General features: G+C 47.9%; 1 protein-coding gene across 3 annotated transcripts in view; it reads left to right on the top strand.

The window, feature by feature from the left end:
- The window catches only part of LCAT (lecithin-cholesterol acyltransferase), a 499,529-nt gene that overhangs the window by 302,120 nt on the left and 176,653 nt on the right, over positions 1-20,756 (top strand). For all 3 annotated transcript variants that reach the window (XM_069217600.1, XM_069217602.1, XM_069217599.1), the window contains exon 4: positions 6,328-6,423. In XM_069217600.1, coding sequence (XP_069073701.1) covers positions 6,328-6,423 — 96 coding nt within the window. The remainder of the gene's footprint in view (positions 1-6,327; positions 6,424-20,756) is intronic.

Genomic DNA, 20,756 nt, shown 5'->3' with positions numbered 1-20,756 from the left:
TGCAGTGCCCAAACAAGCAGACCAGCACAAAGGGTTGCAGGCAGTGGCATTTCCTCTTAGTGACCCAGCAGGTCATGGATCAGCACAACAGAAGCAGTCCAAAGACGGTTTCTGGCGAGTCCTCCCCGCAGTATCCTGTGTCCATTTCAGTAGTCCATTAGTGTCTAAAAATATGGGCAAAACCCCCTGTACTTATACTCATTTTGCACAGTCTCCACAAAAGTGGGAGAAGGGGTTCTAACCAGTACTAACTGGTTCAAGGAGTGTCCCCTCTCTCCTCCAGCACAGGCTCCAGACATTAGTGGAGGGTAAAAGAGCCCTTTGTGTGAGGCCAGGGCACAGTCTTTACAAATGCAGGTGTGCCTGGCCTCTCCCTCTCTCCGACCAGGAAGACCATTCAATATGCAGATGCACCCCTGTGACACCTCCACCCCCCCTGTGTACAGGCTGTCTGAAAAGTATGTAGAAAGCCCAGCTGTCACTCTGCCCCAGACATGGAGTGGAATCAAGCTGCAAAACACAGTCATAAGCTCAGAGAAACGCCCACTTTCTAAAAGTGGCATTTTTATAATGGTAATAAATCCACCTGCACCAGTAACCAGCATTTCTCACTACCATATCAAACATGCTTACGCTACCCCTCATAGATTAGACAATACCACCTAAACATAAGGAAGGGCATTTCCAATGCAATCCTAAGAGAAAGGCAGCACTCACAGCAGTGAGAAACCAAATAGGCTGTTTGTCACCACTATGACAGGACACACAACCAGGTACATGTCCTGCCTTTTACATACATAGCACCTTTCCCATAGGGCTAGCTAGGACATACCTTAGGGGTGGCTTAAATGTAGGAAAAGGGGAGTACCAGGCCTGACAAGTAAATTTAGATGCCATTTCCCTGTGGCAGTGACTGTGCATGCAAGCCTTGCGGTAGCAGGACTGGGACAAGTTTGAAAGGCTACTTCTGTGGGTGGCGCAAGCTGTGCTCCAGGCCCACTAGTAGCATTTAATTTACAGGCCCTGGGAATAGGGATACCACTGTACAAGGGACTTACTGGTAAATTAAATGTGCCTATTAGGTGCAAGCTAATCATACCAAGTTTAGAAGAGAGAGCACATGCACCTTAGCACTGGTCAGCAGTGACAAAGTGCTCAAAGTCCTAGAGCCACAAAAAAGAGGTCAGAAAAATTAGGAGGATGAAGGCAAAACGTTTGGGGATGACCCTGTAAAAAGGGTCAGGTCACTAATATGCCACTAGACCATCGCCAACTTGATATTGCCATGGGTGGTCCACTTAATACAAGGGCAGAGCACAAATATTGTGGGCAACCCTTGGAAGAAAAATCACAATCCTCCTTCCTCTTAGAGACTCTCCTACCTTCCCAGATCAAACATCAGTTCATGCCATGCTTGCCAGCTTCCTAGATAAAGGAAGAGAAGCATTCAAAGAACTTGCAACATTCAGAGCAATAACACCAAGGGCAGAAAAGAAGCTAAGCACTTCCCCAAAGACCTTGCTTATATTAAAGGGACAGTAGTGGCAGATTCCATTACTGCTTCCATGGGTAGAAAGAGGGCAACTGTCCCAGCGACATTGAGACCACTCCCGGATAAGAAGAGAAAAACGATGCACTTGGCAGGCAAAAAATTTGAAACAGGTGTGGCTAACCAGTGGAGAATAACCAAATCCTATGCTTTCCTGAATAGGTACACTTACCAACGCTGGGAAGACATTGGGGAATTAATTAAACATCTGCCTCAGCAGTATTAGAAAAGAGTGGCATCCTTGGCAGAGGAAGGGAAGAATATAGCAAATACATGCTTCAAAGTGGCACTGAACGTAGCACACATGTCATGTCACCTGATAATAGCGGGAACAACCCTTAGGCACCATGGTTGATTAAGAATTTCAGGATTCAAGCCAGAAGTCAAAGCCAACATCATTAATGCACCATTCAAAGGGGAGCAGTTATTGTCAGTGCAGAGGATGAGACTCTTTAACAGCTGAAGAAAGGTAATGACACTGCTAAGTCTATTGGGGCATTGCAATTGAGAGGAAACTTAAGGAGAGGAACACCGATGAGCAGCAGTCCATCAGGGAGACGTTTCCTGACTACAACATCACATCAGGGGTCCCAAAGCACACCCCATACACAGTCATCTGCTAACAATGGCAATATCAGGCTCAAGCACAACAGCCCTTTCATGGACAAGCATGGGAAAGAGTGCAGCACCACAGAGGAGGAACAACCCCCTCAGCAAAAAGACTTTGCAGGGCTGCAATACCTCTCACAAGTAATGCCAGAGGGAGAATAGAATTCTTGCTTCACGAGTGGAGGAAGATAATATCGGACAATTAGATTTTGAACATCATATAATTTGGATATTTCATGGATTAGTAAAGACACCACCTTCAAGGGGGCCAAAGAAAAGAGCACACTCAGTGGAATAAATATCTTGCCTAACCTCTGTTACATAGGGTAATCAACAAATGTAAACACAACAAGGCGAAGCTGATACGTATTGAACAACAGTGGGTAAGACAGACATGGTACTCAGAACTAATACAAATGGCACATGGAAACATTCAAAAATTACCAAAGTGGCAAGATCTGATGTCAATTATCGGGGGGAGGGTGCTCCATCCAGAACCAGAGTTGCATGGCATGGCTCCTAGAGACATAGGGGGTCATTCTGACCCTGGCGGTCATTGACCGCCAGGGTCAACGACCACGAGAGCACCGCCAACAGGCTGGCGGTGCTCTCAAGGGCATTCTGACCGCGGCGGTTTGGCCGCGGTCAGAAAGGGAAAACCGGCGGTCTCCCGCCGGTTTTCCGCTGCCCTCAGGAATCCTCCATGGCGGCGCAGCTTGCTGCGCCGCCATGGGGATTCCGACACCCCATACCGCCATCCTGTTCCGGGCGGTTCGCCCGCCAGGAACAGGATAGCGGTATGGGGTGTCGGGGGGCCCCTGGGGGCCCCTGGGGGCCCCTGCAGTGCCAATGGCATGGGCACTGCAGGGCCCCCCGTAAGAGGGCCCCACAAAGAATTTCAGTGTCTGCTTAGCAGACACTGAAATTCGCGACGGGTGCAACTGCACCCGTCGCACCTTCCCACTCCGCCGGCTCCATTCGGAGCCGGCTTCCTCGTGGGAAGGGGTTTCCCGCTGGGCTGGCGGGCGGCCTTCTGGCGGTCGCCCGCCAGCCCAGCGGGAAAGCCAGAATGGCGAGTGGCCATATGGAGGTTCCCGCCAGGCGGGCGGTGACCGCCGGCCGCCGGCCTCAGAATGAGGCCCATAGACTTTGGTCACCTAGACTTGCCGGAAAAGACAACAGCAGTTCTAAGAGAAGCACGAGGACAAACTAGAAAATGTGATATGACAAAGTGGGAAAGATACTGACGGTTCTGCCAAAGATCGGGTTTGTTACAGTAAAACACAATGGACATTACAGTCCTTAAATATCTTACACATCTCCTGGACTGCAAGCTTACTTATACATCATTAAAGGTTCACCTCGCAGCAATTGTGGCATACACAAGGGGACATATAGGGAGAAGAATCTTTAGAGAACCAGTCAGAAAATGCTTCCTAGAAGGGTCAAAGAGAATAGCACGACCCAGACAAGTCCCATCACCTCCATATAACTCTAATCTTATTTTAACACAACTTATAACAAAGCCCTTTGAACCTCTGCACAAAGCTTAATTAAAGATGCTTATGCTGAAAACAGCCTTTCTGGTAGCAATGACATCACTCCGCAGAGTAGGTAAACTACAGATGCTTACAATTCAAGAGCTATACATACAAATACACAAGGATAGATTAGTCATGAGAATACCCCCTTTTCCTTCCCAAGGTCATCTGACATTTTTATATAAATCAAAGTATTCAAATTCCAAGTTTCTTCCAAGAACCACAAAATGAAACGGAAAAAGTGTTACACATGCTAGATGCAAGAAGAGCACTCATGTACTACACAGGAAGGACAAAGACAAATAAGAAAACAAAACAATTATTTGTTTCCTTTGCTAACAACAATCTGGGCAAACCAGTGACTAAGGGTACAGTTGCCAAATGTATTTAACAAACCATCTCAATATGTCATCCAAATGCAGGAGTACAGTTGAGCAACAAACCTAAACCTTTGTCAAAAAGTGCTTAAACATCTAGTTACTAATTTAAATCCATCTTCAGCCCAACTACCACAAGTTTGAATCAATGCACAGAATGTGAATCCATAAAAGAATGACGCTGCTCAACGAAATGGTTTCTTACCTATAGGACTAGTTTTGCAGCATGAAGAATTTTCTGGATTCACAAATGACTCACCCACCTCCCCTAGAAGATGGAGAAAAGACAAAAAAGAATCTGAAGATGGCAATCACGAGAGGAGCTTCTGGGGAAGGCGTCTGACACCACAGGAGGCTCGATAAGGCTCCAAATGGTGGAACCATCTACACCCAACAAAAACAACAAAGAGAAGGACCACTACTACAGGTGGAGAATTCCGGACCCAACCACTAGATGGCGGTATAGTGCACAGCATGTGAATCCAGAAAATTCTTCCAGCTGTAAAACTACTCCTGCAGCTAAAAAACCACTTCTTTCTCCTTACGGTAGACAGAGGGCTCAGTGCATCATCTAGGCTTTAATGTGCATCGAGAAGCTTCAGTGGTTTTACAGACAATTATGGATGGATTGGTCGATGGTGCTTGTGAACAAATGGATAAAAACTGCTGTTCTCTCTGGCTGGCTGTGAAGCTACATAAACTTTTAATCCATCCAAAGCTACTCTATATCTCTGTTAATATACCCATCAATCTGCATCAAGTTTTCTTTAACTAACGTAAAATTCTCACAACAAGGCTGGTATGGGCAAGAAAGTAACCCTTGGTGAGATGATACATTATGGTGCTGCCATGAGAGACAGGAGGTTCGATGTCCCAGATCTCACAATATATTTTCATATTGCCCAGGAAGTCATGCTCTCTCCAAACCACTGTTCTGTACCCTAGCGGGTGACCAAGGCAGTGAATAGATGTGATGCACTGCGAGGACTTGGGGACAGACAGTTCAGAGATCTGGCCTTCTGCGCTATACTCTCCACTTGTACCAGTGGGAGAGATCCCCTGGCTATCCCCTAATGTCTGAGCAAAAGTCCACAGGACAACTGCAGAACTAGGGATAGAATTCATAGATAATCTGTTTAAAGCAGGACATTTTATAGCTCCTCAGCAATTAGAGACAGATAGGGGTACACTAGTCCTGGTATTCCCAGAGGGACCACCCCAGGTAAAAAAAAATAACGGAAATGATCAGCAACTCAAATTGACAACACATGATATCACTGCTCTATAAAGAGGCACAAATGCAGAGGAATTGAGAATCCTACAGTGCCAGACACATCTTGCATTCCAACTGAGGGCAGGCACTATTAAAAGGTCCCTTGGAGATATTGCTGTGAACAAACAGAATAACTCTCCCAGAACAGCAGACACAGGCTATACCATTTCAAGTTTATTTAATGATTCTTTATATGCCTGCAAAAAATGTGTGTAATTGGTCTGGCAGTTGATGTTAAGTGCATTCATTGTAACCATGAAAAAAGGCATCTTCTATCCACCTGGCCTGGGAATGTCCCATGGTGACCAAAAACTGGGGTGAATGTCTATGAGGAACTAGGGAAAAGGTACAGATGCAGATGGAGTCCTCCCTCTTGTCATTATTAAGGTACATCAAATACCCCCTCCTCATGAGGCGTTTTATAGCTTTATCCCTTCTTCTGGCCCACATATGGGTGCGATGTTCTGAGGTTGAGCTATCCTTTGGATCTGCACCATAGATTATGCATTTGATATGCTGCAACAATGCCTCAGGAACATATGCAGCCTTGCTCCTTGCTTCTTCTCGACCCAAGGCATGGAACCACTACGTCAATGCTTCCAGTTCAAATCACACAGGTGCATGTTGTATATAATGTCCCCTCTAAAGAAGAAGTGGTTTGATGTGGGCACTTATGTAGAACCCTTTTCTAATGATACTTTACATGTTCTGTGTAATGCTACTCTGCTATGTCTATGTTGGTGATGTGTCACAACAAATGATCATGTATCACTGAAATAAGGTGTTGATTTACTTTGTATTGAGCAGAATAAATAACTTAAAACACTCTTAACCAAACAGTTCTCTGCTAATTTAAAAGTCTAATTTTTGGCAATATTTTTACACAATTAATAAAATGTTGATTGCTGTTCTTGCTTAAAAAAAGAGTGAAGGCTAAAAATCGCTCTGCACCATGTAAGGATGTCTTTCTCTTTACAGGTTATTTACACACGCTGGTACAGAACCTGGTGAATAATGGCTATGTGCGAGATGAGACAGTGCGTGCTGCACCATATGACTGGCGGCTAGCTCCAAGTAAGATTCAAGATTAATATGTTTTCTATTTAACTTAAAAAATGTAGCTATTGCTGTAGAACCACAAAATGTATCAGACTATAAGTACATCATTCATTTAGACACTTCACCCAAATGTCTGGAAGATAAGCCCTCTGTTGGACCTGGCCCTTTTTGCAGGGTCATCCCCAATCTTTTTGCCTCCTTCCTCCCATTTTTTTCTGACCTGTTGTTGTTGGCTTTAGGACTCTGGGCACTTTACCACTGCTAACCAGTGCTAAAGTGCACATGCTCTCTGTGTAAATTGTATTGGTGATTGGTTTATCCATGATTGGCGTATTTGATCTACTACTAAGTCCCTAGTAAAGTGCACTAGAGGTGCCCCGGGCCTATAAATCAAATGCTACTAGTGAGCCCGCAGCACTGCAGTGTCTGTGTGTGCAGTTTTAAACTGCCAATTCGACCTGGCAAGTGCACTCACTTGCCAGGCCCAAATCTTCTTTTTTTATACATGTAAGGAACCCCTAAGGTAGGACGTAGGTAGCCCCATGGGCAGGGTGCAATGTATGCTAAAGTTGGGACATGTACTGATGTATGTTACATGTCCTAACAGTGAAATACTTCTAAATTCAGTTTTCACTGTTGCACGGCCTATCTCTCTCATAGGTTAACATGGGGGCTGCCTTTAAATATTATTAAAGTGCAGATTCCCTTTGGGAGCAGATAGAAATCTGGAGTTTGGGGTTTCTGAACTCCTAATTTAAAAACACAGCTTTTAGTAAAGTTGTTTTTTAGATTGTTAGTTTGAAAATGCATTTTAGAAGTAGGCATTTTCTTGCTTAAACCATCCTGTGACTCTGCCTGATTGTGGATTCCCTGTCTGGGTCAGTTTGACAGTTGGGCTGCTTGTGAATCTCCTCTGGACAGTGAGACAAATGGAGCTGGGGTCTAGCCTGCATATCCTGATGGGCCATCTGTGCTAGAGTGGAGGGAGGAGTGGTCACTTACACCTGAATGGGCTGTGCCTGCCCTCTCACAATGCAGTCTTCAACCCCATGGTGTGTGTCTGGGACCTGGCCTGGGCAAGGCAGGATCTTGTGAACAACAGAGACTTTCCTTTGAAGTTTGCCTACTTCAAAGGCAGAAAGGGGTATAAGTATTGGACCCAAAACCCCTGAAAATCAGATTACTTCTGGGATCAGTTTAAGAGCGGAGGAGAAGTACTGCCCCTGCCTGTGACTGTGCTTTGTTTTGGGCTGTCCTGCAGTTGCTGTTTCTGCCTGTGAAAGGGGACAAAGACTGGACTTTGTTGTGCATTCCTGCTTGAGAAGGATCTTCAAGGGCTTGAACTGGTGAAGGTGAAGCTGGTGTAAAAGGACTGAAATACACACACAGACCACCATGCGGCAAAACTTTTGACACAACATCCACAACGCAACTGATAAACGACATGCTGCCAGTCTCGCAGCTGGAATCGACGCTCCGTTTGCATAGCTGCTGGAAGATCGTCGCATCACAGCTGGAGAAACGACATGCTGATAATGGTGCAAACCCCACGCTTTTTTCTGACACAGTGCAACCGGATTTCAAATGTAACATCGCTGGGTGTGGAAAATCGACGCAAAGCCTGCCTGGGCCTGAGGTGACCATCCGGAAATGGACACATCACTCTCTTGCGAGGGAGAAAAACAACGCATCGCCGACCCGCCTGGAGAAGAAACAAAGCACAGCCTCACTTGCGAGTAAGGAATCAGCGCATTGCGGACTTTTCCGATGCATGCTCTCCTGTACAGCTTTATTTTTTACATAAACCAGGTGCTTTTGTGTAACATCAGCGTTCTCACAGTTTTCTATGGATTAAGACTTTTATTCATTTTAAAATTCATATCTTGACTTGTTTAAGTTGGATTTTTGTTGTTTTGGTCTTGTTTGATTCATATAAATATTACCTATTTTTCTAAACTGGTGTGGTGTCCATTTTGTAGTGTTTGTACAAATACTTTGCACATCGCTTCTGGAGTTAAGCCTTTCTGCTCGTGCCAAGCTACCAAGGGAGTGAGCTGGGGTTAACCAGGTGTGTTTCTCCTTTACCCTGACTAGAGTGAGGGTTCCTGATTGGACAGAGTGCAAACTGACTGCCAACCAGAAACCCCATTTCTAACAGCGTCCATGTACATCAAGGAGTGTACTTCCATGTTGTCTATCTACATCTCCTACACTTAAGAGTACATACTCAAACAAGTAAATTTACTGTAAATAAAGACCATGAACCATTGACATGTGGAACAAGTGCTGTTTCTGCTTTTTTCAACTGCTAAAGAATCAAAAATAGCTATAATCATTGGTATTTGAGGAAGTTTCAAAGCACTTTTGTGACTTTTTAGTTAGTATTGGTATAGAACTGTCAGTGGATGCTCCCACAAGAGCTGTACCGTATATTTGGGGTATTAGCATTCAGTCAGTTAAATGAACTGATGGGCCTGATTTAAGAAAAGTGGCACTGCATCCAATGCAGCACCACTTTTCTTCGGCTCCTTAGCACATCCTAATGCCACCTTTCTGCTCGTGCCAAGCTACCAAGGGAGTGAGCTGGGGTTAACCAGGTGTGTTTCTCCTTTACCCTGACTAGAGTGAGGGTTCCTGATTGGACAGAGTGCAAACTGACTGCCAACCAGAAACCCCATTTCTAACAGCGTCCATGTACATCAAGGAGTGTACTTCCATGTTGTCTATCTACATCTCCTACACTTAAGAGTACATACTCAAACAAGTAAATTTACTGTAAATAAAGACCATGAACCATTGACATGTGGAACAAGTGCTGTTTCTGCTTTTTTCAACTGCTAAAGAATCAAAAATAGCTATAATCATTGGTATTTGAGGAAGTTTCAAAGCACTTTTGTGACTTTTTAGTTAGTATTGGTATAGAACTGTCAGTGGATGCTCCCACAAGAGCTGTACCGTATATTTGGGGTATTAGCATTCAGTCAGTTAAATGAACTGATGGGCCTGATTTAAGAAAAGTGGCACTGCATCCAATGCAGCACCACTTTTCTTCGGCTCCTTAGCACACCCTAACGCCACCATGTGTGCGCTGTATTTAGGATACGGCGCACCATGGCGGTAGTTAGGGACTAGCGTCAACATTTTTGATGCTGGTTTGCTGCATTGCAGGATTAGCATAACAAATGTTGATGCTAATCCTGCAAAGCATATTGAGGCCCATTATAAATAATGGTGTGCCTCCCTTTAATGCCCAGGTGTTAAGAATGCCACAAAAAATGGTACAAAGAAATCCTTTAGATGTCTTTGGGCCATTTGTTCACCCCCCCCCGTAATGGTGGAACACCCCCCTTGCATACATTATGCCTAGCACAGGCATAATGTGACGCTAGGGGTTAGGAAGTGGAGCAAAACCATGCAATGTGCCACTTCTCTTAAATCTGGGCCTATATTAGCTGATTAAAGATCACATTCTGAGAAATCACATCTTCAGCGCACTTCGTGTACTTAGCCACGGCAAGTGAACTCCCTCCATGATCAGAAGTGGACCGGTACACATATGCGCAGAAGGGTGCGAGTAAAAACAAGGTTGGTTGTGAAAAGCACTCTTAGGCCCTGATTTATACTTTTTTTGTGCTGCGTTACCATTATTTTTTTACACAAAAGCGGCACAATCTTACAAAATACAAATATATTTTGTAAGTTTGCGCCATTTTTGCATGTGTACAGGCAAAAAAACGTATAAATTAAGGCCTTAAAGTGCTATATTGTTAGCCACTGAGAAGAGAACAGTATGCGTAAAAACAGGAGTGTCAGTGAAAAGTGCTCTTAAAGTGTTAAATTGTTAGCCAGTGAAAACAGAGTAGCCAAAAACAGAAGAGCTCAGGAATAATCCTCTTAAACAAGTGAAAAAGTTTTCATGAAACAATGCCATAAAGTAGCTGTTGTGTCGGTTTAGGAGTAGTTGGCTGGTGTTCTCGGGGAGTGCTAAACCCTGGAAAACCCATGATGTATGCACATCATGGACAAATAAGGAAAACGCATAATGGAGGTACGAGAGAGCCAGCAAAGGGGAAGTTGATGGGCGGGCTGAAGCCCATGAAGTAGATACAGCATGTCTCGGTTCGAGACAGCACATGCACACTGTCTGGAGCCAAGACTTAAAAAGGCTGTTTAATGTCTGTGTTATAATGGTTGCATACCTTGTCACTTATCATGTTTGCCTACTGGCCACCAAACACATGTAAGATAGGATGGCCAGAACGGAGGGCATTGATTGGACTCCCCCATATATCCTCTTTTAAGAGTCCCAATATATTTAAAATCTGAAAGAGCTTGGCCAGACTCCTCCCCAACCCCACATTTGATCCTCTGGTGTCACATTGTTAGAAATTGGGTCTGTAGTTGGCAGAGGTATACACCCTTGTCCAAGTAGAGACCACAACCCTAGTCAGGGTAAGTCACACACAATGCAAACTATCCTGTGCCCACCCTCCGCTAGCTTGGCACTGAGAAGTCAGGCCTAACTTAGAAGGCAATGTGTAAAGTATTTGTGCAATACATCATACAGTAACATAGTGAAAACACCACACACATACACCACACAGGTTTAGAAAAATAGATAATATTAATCTGAATAAAATAAGGTCAAAACAACAAAGATTTAATAAGCACAAGTTGAAATATCACTTTTGAAAGGATTAAAAGAGTCTTAATCTTTGGAAATAAACAGCTGTCTCTTTGATACACACAGTACCTGGTATGCGTCAAACATAACGTCATACGGAGACCGCAGAGGAGGTGATGCATGGAAAAACAAGGTGGGCATCAGATTTTCTGACACAGAACAGACGTTGCGTTGTTTCTTTCCACGTTGCAAGGGGCTTGCATCGTTTTTCGGCAAGCAGTCTTGGTTCCTCACTGCACTGCAGGGATACTTTGATGCCCAGCAACGATGCCAGGAACATCGTTGACAAACTGGAAGAAGGCACGGGCGCTGCGTCAATCTGGTAGGCAATGCGTCTAATTTGCTGTTGCAAAGTAGGTGCTGTGTCGAATTATCACTCTGGAAGTCAGGCTGCATACTTCCGGTCGGCTGTGCGGTGATTTCTCAGTTGCAACACAGGCTTTACGTCGATTTTGGCAGGCGGTGCATTGATTTTTGATGCACAAGGAGTTTCCTGAAGAGATAAAGGCCCTCATTACAACCCTTGCGGGTGGTGATAAAGCGGCGGTAATACCTCCAACAGTCCGGCGGTACGAAAAATGGAATAATGACCACGGCGGAATCCGCCAACACATACAGCCACCTTAACACTCTGACTGCCACGGTGGTAGCAACATACACGCTGCAGTAATCGCCAGCAGCCAGGCGGAAAACAATGTACCGCCCACAGCATTACAACAAGCCAATCCGCCAGCTTTTCCAGGACGGTACCAACGCCATCAAAAGCACGGCGGAAACATTACACAGAAGGGAAACGACTGACCTCTGGACAATCAGGGAACCACCATGAACTGCGGATCTTCCCCATGCTCGTATACCTCCTCCTACACCAGGAACACAAACGCCGGCGAAGACGACCATGTTGAGTACCGCACCTAGCACACAAGGGAGGGGGGAGGAAAAAGAGAATGACACACACAAGCAACAACCCCTGCCCCCATACACACAAACAGATGCAACAACATTACATATACACCCTGTACCTCTCAGGAGTAACACAAGGACAAAAGGAATTGATTAAATTGAGTGTAATATTATAAATTTAGAAAAGTATGTCCTTAAAGCAATATATGCATAAAGCATAAATGGAGGGACAATGCCGACTCCAAAATGTCCACTGGGCCATAACACATGGGCCAAGTCCACCCTTAACTCCTGCCTCAATACGGAGAGAATGCTGCAGGGGCATCAGCTCAAAAACACACAGGCACCTCAGGGGACTGGGAATGTGGGGGCACCTCAGCCGGAAGATGGTACAACGCCACTGCCCATGGAGGGGGCTACATGCCCTCTGCAATGTCCTGGGGAGGGCAAAGCCACAGTCTCTCAAATGGGTGGTTTGCCCACTGCTTGGTCCTGGGGAGTGCAAGGCCACAGTCTCTCAAGTGGGTGGTTTGCCCACTTCTAGGTCCTGGGGAGTGCAAAGCCACAGCCTCTCAAGTGGGAGGTTTGCCCACCTCTTGGTCCTGGGGAGTGCAAAGCCACAGTCTCTCAAGTGGGTGGTTTGCCCACTGCTTGGTCCTGAGGAGTGCAAAGCCACAGTCTCTCAAGTGGGTGGTTTGCCCACTGCTTGGTCCTGGGGAGTGCAACAACACAGTCTCTCAAGTGGGTGGTTTGCCCACTGCTTGGTCCTGGGGAGTGACAAGCCACAGTCTCTCTAGTGGGTGGTCTGCCCACTGCTTGGTCCTGGGGTGTTCAAAACCACAGTCTCTCTAGAGGGTGGTTTTCTCACTGGTTCTGGAGGGGGCCTTGTGCCCAGTGTGCTTCATCCAGGCAAGGAGGGGGTGAGTGGATGCCTTCTTCCACTGGTTCTGGAGGGGGGCTTGTGCCCAGTGTGCTTCATCCAGGCAAGGAGGGGGTGAGTAGAAGCCTTCTTCCACTGGTTCTGGAGGGGCCTTGTGCCCAGTGTGCTTCATCCTGGATGGTGCAAGGTCACAGTCTCTCACCTGGGTGTCACACATACAGGTGTTGCAGGGGCCAGGACGCACTACAGCCCATGTAGTCACGACTACACACTGCTCGCCGGTGGTGAATGCTGCTCAGTGGACGGCAGTTGCGGGGCTGGTAGCAGTGTTGTCAGTGGTGGGGGGAGGCTCCAGCCCTTCCCCTGCAGCCTTGGACACTGAAGTGCAATGGCTGGTGTTGTTTGCCCAGATACCTCTCCAGCCCCAGGCACCAGATCCATCATGCCTGCGGCGTCAGTTCCTTTCACATTGGCCTTGGCAGCTGTTGTCCCCTTCCTGCCCTTGGCAGATGGTGGTGCCTCCTTGCTTCTGCCAGCTGGTGTTCTCTTCCTCCCCTTGCTGGCTGGTGGTGTCTCGTTCCCCTTGCTGGCTGGTGGTGCCTCCTTCCCCTTGTTGGCTGGTGGTGCCTCCTTCCCTTTGCTGGCTGGTGGCCCCTTCATGCCCTTGCTAGCTGGTGGCCCCTTCTTGCCCTTAGCAGGTGGTGCAGGCACACTGGCTGTGCTGACGGGTGCCTCCTTGGAGCCTCTCACACCTGCAGTAGCTGCAGAAACCACAGTGGCCGTGGACTGGGTGGCTGAGGTGCTGGGCTGGGTTCTGGCCACCCTTGCCCGAAGAGAAGGACGAGGGGAGGGGCAGGGAATTGGTCAAGGGTGGCGAGGAAAAGCTTTTTAGGGACACTGGGGTGGGAAGAGCGTGAAGGTTTGGGGGTGGAGGAAGAGGGAGTGGTTGTAGGAGGTGTCTGTCTGCTGTGTTTGGGTGCAGGTGCATGAGCTGGATGCTGTTGGGTGTCTGAGTGCCTGTGTTTGTGTACTTTGGGAGGAGGGGGCACAGACACAGTGGGAGAGAACACAGAGGACATGTGCATGGATGTGGGGGTGGTGACTGCCAGTGAGGGGTGTGTTGTGATAGGTGTGTTGGTCATGGAGGTAATGGATGAGGATGTAGTGCATGCAGGTGTGAGTGGAGACGCTACTGGGAGGTAGGTGAACGAGGAGGAGGAGTGGGACACAGTGGAGGCAGTGGATGTTGGTGTGTCTGCATCTGGATGGTGCTTGTGTGAGTGCCTATGGGATGAAATGTGGTGCTTGTGTTTGCCTGAGCCACTTCTGTGTGTTGATTTGGGTGTATGCAGATCTGATGGTGTGCTTGGGATAGGATGGGGTTGAGGGGATTGGGACTGGGTAGAGGAAGTTGGAGAGGGGAGGCTGGAGACAGGGACAATGGCTGCCATCAGTGAGTTGGCCAGAGCCGGGAATGCTCTCTGTTGGGCCGCCACGCCAGAGTGAATGACCTCCAGGTATGCATTTGTTTGTTGAAAATGCCCTGCTAGACCCTGGATGGCATTCAGTATGGTTGACTGCCCAACAAAGAGGGATCTCAGGAGGTCACTAGCCTCCTCACTCAGGGCAGCAGGGCTGACTGTGGCAGGGCCTGAGGTGCCTGGGGCGAAGGAGATGCCCACCCTCCTGGGTAAGCGGGCATGGAAAACTCACTGAGGGGCTGCTGGTACGGGGTTGGCAGCTGTACCTGTAGTTGAGGTGGGCACAGAGGTGTCCGCCACCACCAGGGAGCTTCCATTGGAGGAGGTGTCGCTGTCGGTACTGTTCCCTCCTGTCTCGGTCGTGGTGCTCCCTCACTCTCCATCCCACTGGTGCCCTCACTGTCAGTGGATTTGGCCTCCAGGCCCATGTGGGATGCAGCTCCCTCCGTCGCCGGTGCCTCTGCTCCTCCGCCAGATGATGCTGATTCACACAAGGACAGGGTGACAAAATAAAAAGGGGGGGTAAGAGACAGAGGAAACACTTGGTCAATGCCAGCAACAACACTACCGTTGGTGTACACAACTCACAGGGAACAGCCCTATGCACTAAGCCATGCACTACCAGTTACAATGCTAGTCACCAGGTAATGGGGTACAATGCCTAACGCCATTAGCTGCACACCTGAAACCCACAGGACCCTGCCCAGTAGAACATGCCCACTAACATTATTGGGGTTGGAGTGCATCTGAGCTTGCCCATCATGGAACCTACCCTGCCATGTTCGCCCTGGCCTAGGGGCACCCACAGCCCACATCCCCACCCAGGTAACACCTTAACACACGCAAAGTCATGATTCTAAATCTGTACTCACCCCCTTGTGCCTGCTGTTATGCCTTCAAGTGCCCATCCAACTCCGGGTAGGCCACAGCCAGGATGCGGAACATCAGGGGGGTCAGGGTACGACGGGCACCCCTTCCTCGTTGGGAGGCCAGCCCCAGCTGGGCCTCAGCTGTCTTCCTTGCCAAGCGGTGCAGGTCCTCCCACCGTTTGCGGCAGTGGGTGCTCTGTCTGTCAAACACCCCCAGGGTCCCCACCTCCTTGGCGATGGCACGCCAAATACCTTTTTTCTGATCGGCGCTGACCTGCAGAAAAAGATACAGCAGAAAAGGTATTATTCATACCGCCCAGACTGTTATACTCATGGCCCAACATATCCCTCCCATCCCCTTACGCACATACATTGACCACCATACATGCAGCACTCTGCCCAAGATCCCTTATGTGGCGGGTTGGCCCGCCATGCCAGCTGGTGGTTTCACCCGCCAATGCCGGCATGGCGGGCCAACCCGCCATGTTCGTAATGACCGCCTTTGTCTACTCTGCCAATAATGTGTGTTAGAACTGACAGCCTTGGGGTAGCCATTCCCTAACTGTATGCCTGCCTCCCTCCACTTTTCTAACACTTTGTTTGCTGATTTTAGGACTCCCTGCACGTTACCACTGCTAACAAGTGCTAAAGTGCATATGCTCTCTCTCTAAAACATGGTAACATTGGTTCATACCCAATTAGCATATTTCATTTACTTATAAGTCCCTAGTAAAATGCACTACATGTGCCCAGGCCCTGTACATTAAATGCTACTAGTGGGCCTGCAGCACTGATTGTGCCACCCACATAACTAGCCCCTTAACCATGTCTCAGGCCTGCCACTGCAAGGCCTGTGTGTGCAGTTTCACTGCCACTTCCACTTCCACCTGGCATTTAAAAGTACTTGCAAAGCCCTAAACTTCCCTTTTTCTACAAATAAATCACCCCTAAGATAGGCCCTAGGTAACCCATATGGCAGGGTGTTATGTAGGTAAAAGGGTGGTCATGTACATAAGAGTTTTATATGTCCTTGTAGTGGAAAACTCCTAAATTTGTTTTCCACTACTGTGAGGCCTACTCCTTTCATAGACTAGCTTTAGGGCTGCCCTCATATACTTTTTGAATGGTAGATTCTGATCTGAAAGGGGTAACCAGGTCATGTTTAGTATGGCCAGAATGGCAAAAGAAAATCCTGCTTATTGGTGAGGTTGGATTTAATATTACTACTTTAGAAATATCACTTTTAGAAAGTGCCATTTCTCTTCTCTTAAAACCATCTGTGCCTCACAGCCCGACTCCAATCAGCATCTGGTCTGTGCTGTTTGACAGTTCCCTTGTGCATTTCACCCAGACAATCACAAACACAGGACACTCTGCATTCATTTGCATACTGAATGGGTCTTCCTGGGCTGGAAGGGTGGAGGGCCTGACACTTACATTTCAAAGTCTGATCAACCCCCCACTAGGACCCTGGCAGACAGGACTGGACTTGAAAGGGGAACCTGTGCACTTCAAAACCATTCTTTGAAGTCTCCCCCACTTCAAACGCATTTTTGGATATATAAACTGGGTCTCTGACCCCACCAACTCAGACACTTATGGAACTACACCTGCATCCTGTCAAGAGGAACTGCCTGGTTCCCCAAAGGACTCATCAGGACTGCCTTGCTGAGAAGGACTACTGCCCTGCTGTTGCCCTGCAGCCTGATGGCATTTGACTTTGCTGAGAAAGACTATGCCTTCCCCAAAAGTGCTTTCCAAGGGCTTGAATTGAGCTTGCCTCCTGTTTTCTGAAGTCTGAGAACCAAAAAGGCTTTGGCGCTCATTATGACATTGGCGGTCACACACACAAGTCCGCCAGCCCAAAGGTCAGTGATAAAATGGCGGTACCAAAACCCATGCTGTTACGCCAACAAAAATACGCCCACAGCATTATGACCCACAAATCACCCCGGCGGACATTCCTCCGCGGTAAAGCACTGGCGTTACAGACCGCCTCGCTCAAAATACACACACACATACAAAATAACACCACATTGGACAATTCAACTACACACACCTGACACACATACACACACCACACACACCTGGCAGGATAATGCACAGCTTGTAAATCTGCAGCGCAACATGCCACGAACAGATGTACACTGGGTAAGTGACATTTTCCATATATATATATATATATATATATATATATATATATATATATATATATATATGTTCGATGGCATGTGTAGCTGCAGATACACATACTGTGCATTATCCTGCCATCTAGTGTTGGTCTCGGAGTGTTACAAGTTGTTTTTCTTCTAAGAAGTCTTTTCGAGTCATGAGACCGAGGGACTCCTCCCTTTCGGCTCCACTGCGCATGGGCGTCGACTCCATCTTAAATTGTTTTCTTTCTGCCATCGGGTTCGGACGTGTTCCTCTACGCTCCGTGTTTCGGTTCGGAAAAGATAGTTATCCATCGGAAAATTAGACGGTATTGTTTGCGCTCGGTACCGGGTTAGTGCTAGCACATCGACACCGAAGAAAGAAAAGTTACGGCAGCCCTTCGGGGTTTCCACTCCTTGGCGGGGCCTGGTCGGCCCGACCGTGTCCATCTTCAGTGCTCATGGACCGGACCCCCTTCCGCTTCTGCCTCAACTGCCACGCAAAGTATCCTTATACAGACCAACACTTGGGGGGTCATTCTGGTCAACGACCGCGAGAGCACCGCCAACAGGCTGGCGGTGCTCTCAAGGGCATTCTGACCGCGGCGGTTTGGCCGCGGTCAGAAAGGGAAAACCGGCGGTCTCCCGCCGGTTTTCCGCTGCCCTCATGAATCCTCCATGGCGGCGCAGCTTGCTGCGCCGCCATGGGGATTCCGACACCCCATACCGCCATCCTGTTCCTGGCGGTTCGCCCGCCAGGAACAGGATGGCGGTATGGGGTGTCGTGGGGCCCCTGGGGCCCCCTGCAGTGCCCATGCCAATGTCATGGGCACTGCAGGGGCCCCCGTAAGAGGGCCCCACAAAGAATTTCAGTGTCTGCTTAGCAGACACTGAAATTCGCAACGGGTGCAACTGCACCCGTCGCACCTTCCCACTCCGCCGGCTCCATTCGGAGCCGGCTTCCTTGTGGGAAGGGGTTTCCCGCTGGGCTGGCGGGCGGCCTTCTGGTGGTCGCCCGCCAGCCCAGCGGGAAAGCCAGAATGGCCTCCGCGGTCTTTCGACCGCGGAGCGGCCATATGGCGGTTCCCGCCAGGCGCCAGAATGAGGCCCTTGGTCTGTAATCTGTGTTTGTCCCCCGAACACAAAGAGGATACTTGCGAGGCCTGTCGGGCATTTCGATCCAAGAAGACACTGCGGGATCGTAGAGCTCGAAGACTCCAGATGGCGTCAACACGGCCGGACACACCGACGTCAAAGAAGAGGAGACATTCTCCATTTGAGATTCGGACTCAGACGAGTCCGAGAGTGAGCAGCCGAAGACGCAGCAAACCGTGAGTAAACCAGCCCCGGCAAAAACTCACTCGAAGATCATGAAGGCCCAGGGGACGCCACCGCCAACAGGCCATGGCTTTACCCGAAAACATGGTGACCAAACATTGGCACCGAAAAAGGCCTCCCAGCAGCCGAAGACATCCGACTCCGGTCAAGATACCGGCTCCGAACAGACTCAGCACCGAGATACCGGCTCCGAACAGACTCGGCACTGAGAGTTCGGCACACCGAAAGTAAAAAAGGTTTCCTCGGAGCCGAAAAAGACTGTCGAAAAAAGTTTGGTACCAAAACATTCTTCCTCGGAGCCGAAACAAGGCTCCTATACAGAGGAGCAAGGCCTTTCCACACACTTACAAGGCCACAGATTTGAACAAGAGCTGGGCATGGGAGAGCCTGACCATACCCAAAGAAGGCTCTATATCCAAAAGGACACGGGGAAAATCAGAACTCTTCCTCCAATCAAAATGAAGCAGAAGCTCGCATTCCAAGAGGTGGAAATGCAGCCAAAGGCAAAAGTGGCAAAAGAGAAAATTCCACCACAATTTTCGCCACAACAATCACCAATACATTCGCCACATCTGTCCCCGGTAGCAACACCCCCAATGATGCAGTCACCATCGCACACAGGGATGAGTCAAGATGACCCGGATGCATGGGATTTTTATGATGCACCGGTCTCTGACAATAGTCCCGAATGCTACCCGGCAAGACCTTCACCACCTGAAGACAGTATTGCTTACATGCAAGTGATTTCCAGGGCAGCTACATTTCATAATGTAGCATTGCATGCAGACCCCATAGAAGATGACTTCTTGTTCAACACCCTGTCATCTACGCACAGCAAATACCAAAGCTTGCCAATGCTGCCAGGCATGTTAAAACACGCTAAACAGGTGTTTCTACACACAAAATACGTCATACAAACCCTTCACAAACTAGGGTTCTCTATAAAATACCATAAATCACATCTACAACCGTGTCAAATACAACAGTACTTAGGAGCAACAATCAACACACAAAAAGGGATTGCCACTCCAAGTCCACAAAGGGTACAAGCCTTCCAAAATGTAATACTAAACATGCACCCAAACCAACACTATCAAGTGAGGTTTGTAATGAAACTCCTAGGCATGATGTCTTCATGCATAGCCATTGTCCCAAATGAAAGACTACACATGCGTCCCTTACAACAATGCCTAGCAACACAATGGACACAAGCACAGGGTCAACTTCAAGATCTAGTGTTGATAGGCCGCCAAACACACTCCTCGCTTCAATGGTGGAATCCTATACATTTAAACCAAGGGCGACCATTCCAAGACCCAGTGCCTCAATACGTGATCACAACAGACGCTTCCATGATAGGGTGGGGAGCACACCTCAACCAACACGGTATACAGGGACAATGGGACGTTCAACAAAGGCAACTGCATATAAATCATCTAGAGCTGTTAGCAGTGTTTCTAGCATTGAAAGCATTTGAACCGCTAATAGCCCACAAACACATTCTTGTCAAAACAGACAACATGACAACAATGTATTACCTAAACAAACAGGGAGGGACACACTCATCACAACTGTGTCTCTTAGCACAAAAGATTTGGCATTGGGCGATTCACAATCACATTCGCCTAATAGCACAGTACATCCCAGGGATTCAAAACCAGTTAGCCGACAATCTCAGTCGAGATCACCAACAAACACACAAATGGGAAATTCATCCCCAGATACTACAAACTTACTTTCTACACTGGGGAATCCCAGAAATAGACCTATTCGCAACAAAAGAAAACGCAAAATCCCAAAACTTTGCGTCCAAGTATCCACACCCTCAGTCCCAGGGCAATGCGTTATGGATGAGGGTCAGGGATATTTGCCTACGCTTTTCCCCCTCTCCCACTCCTTCCTTATCTTGTAAACAAATTGAGTCAAAACAGACTCAAACTAATACTGATAGCACCAACCTGGGCTCGCCAACCATGGTACACAACACTACTAGACCTGTCAGTAGTACCTCATATCAAACTACCAAACAGACCAGATCTG

The sequence above is a fragment of the Pleurodeles waltl genome, chromosome 12 (genome assembly GCF_031143425.1).
Source record: "Pleurodeles waltl isolate 20211129_DDA chromosome 12, aPleWal1.hap1.20221129, whole genome shotgun sequence".
Classification (NCBI taxonomy): domain Eukaryota; kingdom Metazoa; phylum Chordata; class Amphibia; order Caudata; family Salamandridae; genus Pleurodeles; species Pleurodeles waltl.
Note: the sequence above shows the minus strand (reverse complement) of the source record. Positions and strands in the feature narration are given on the sequence as shown.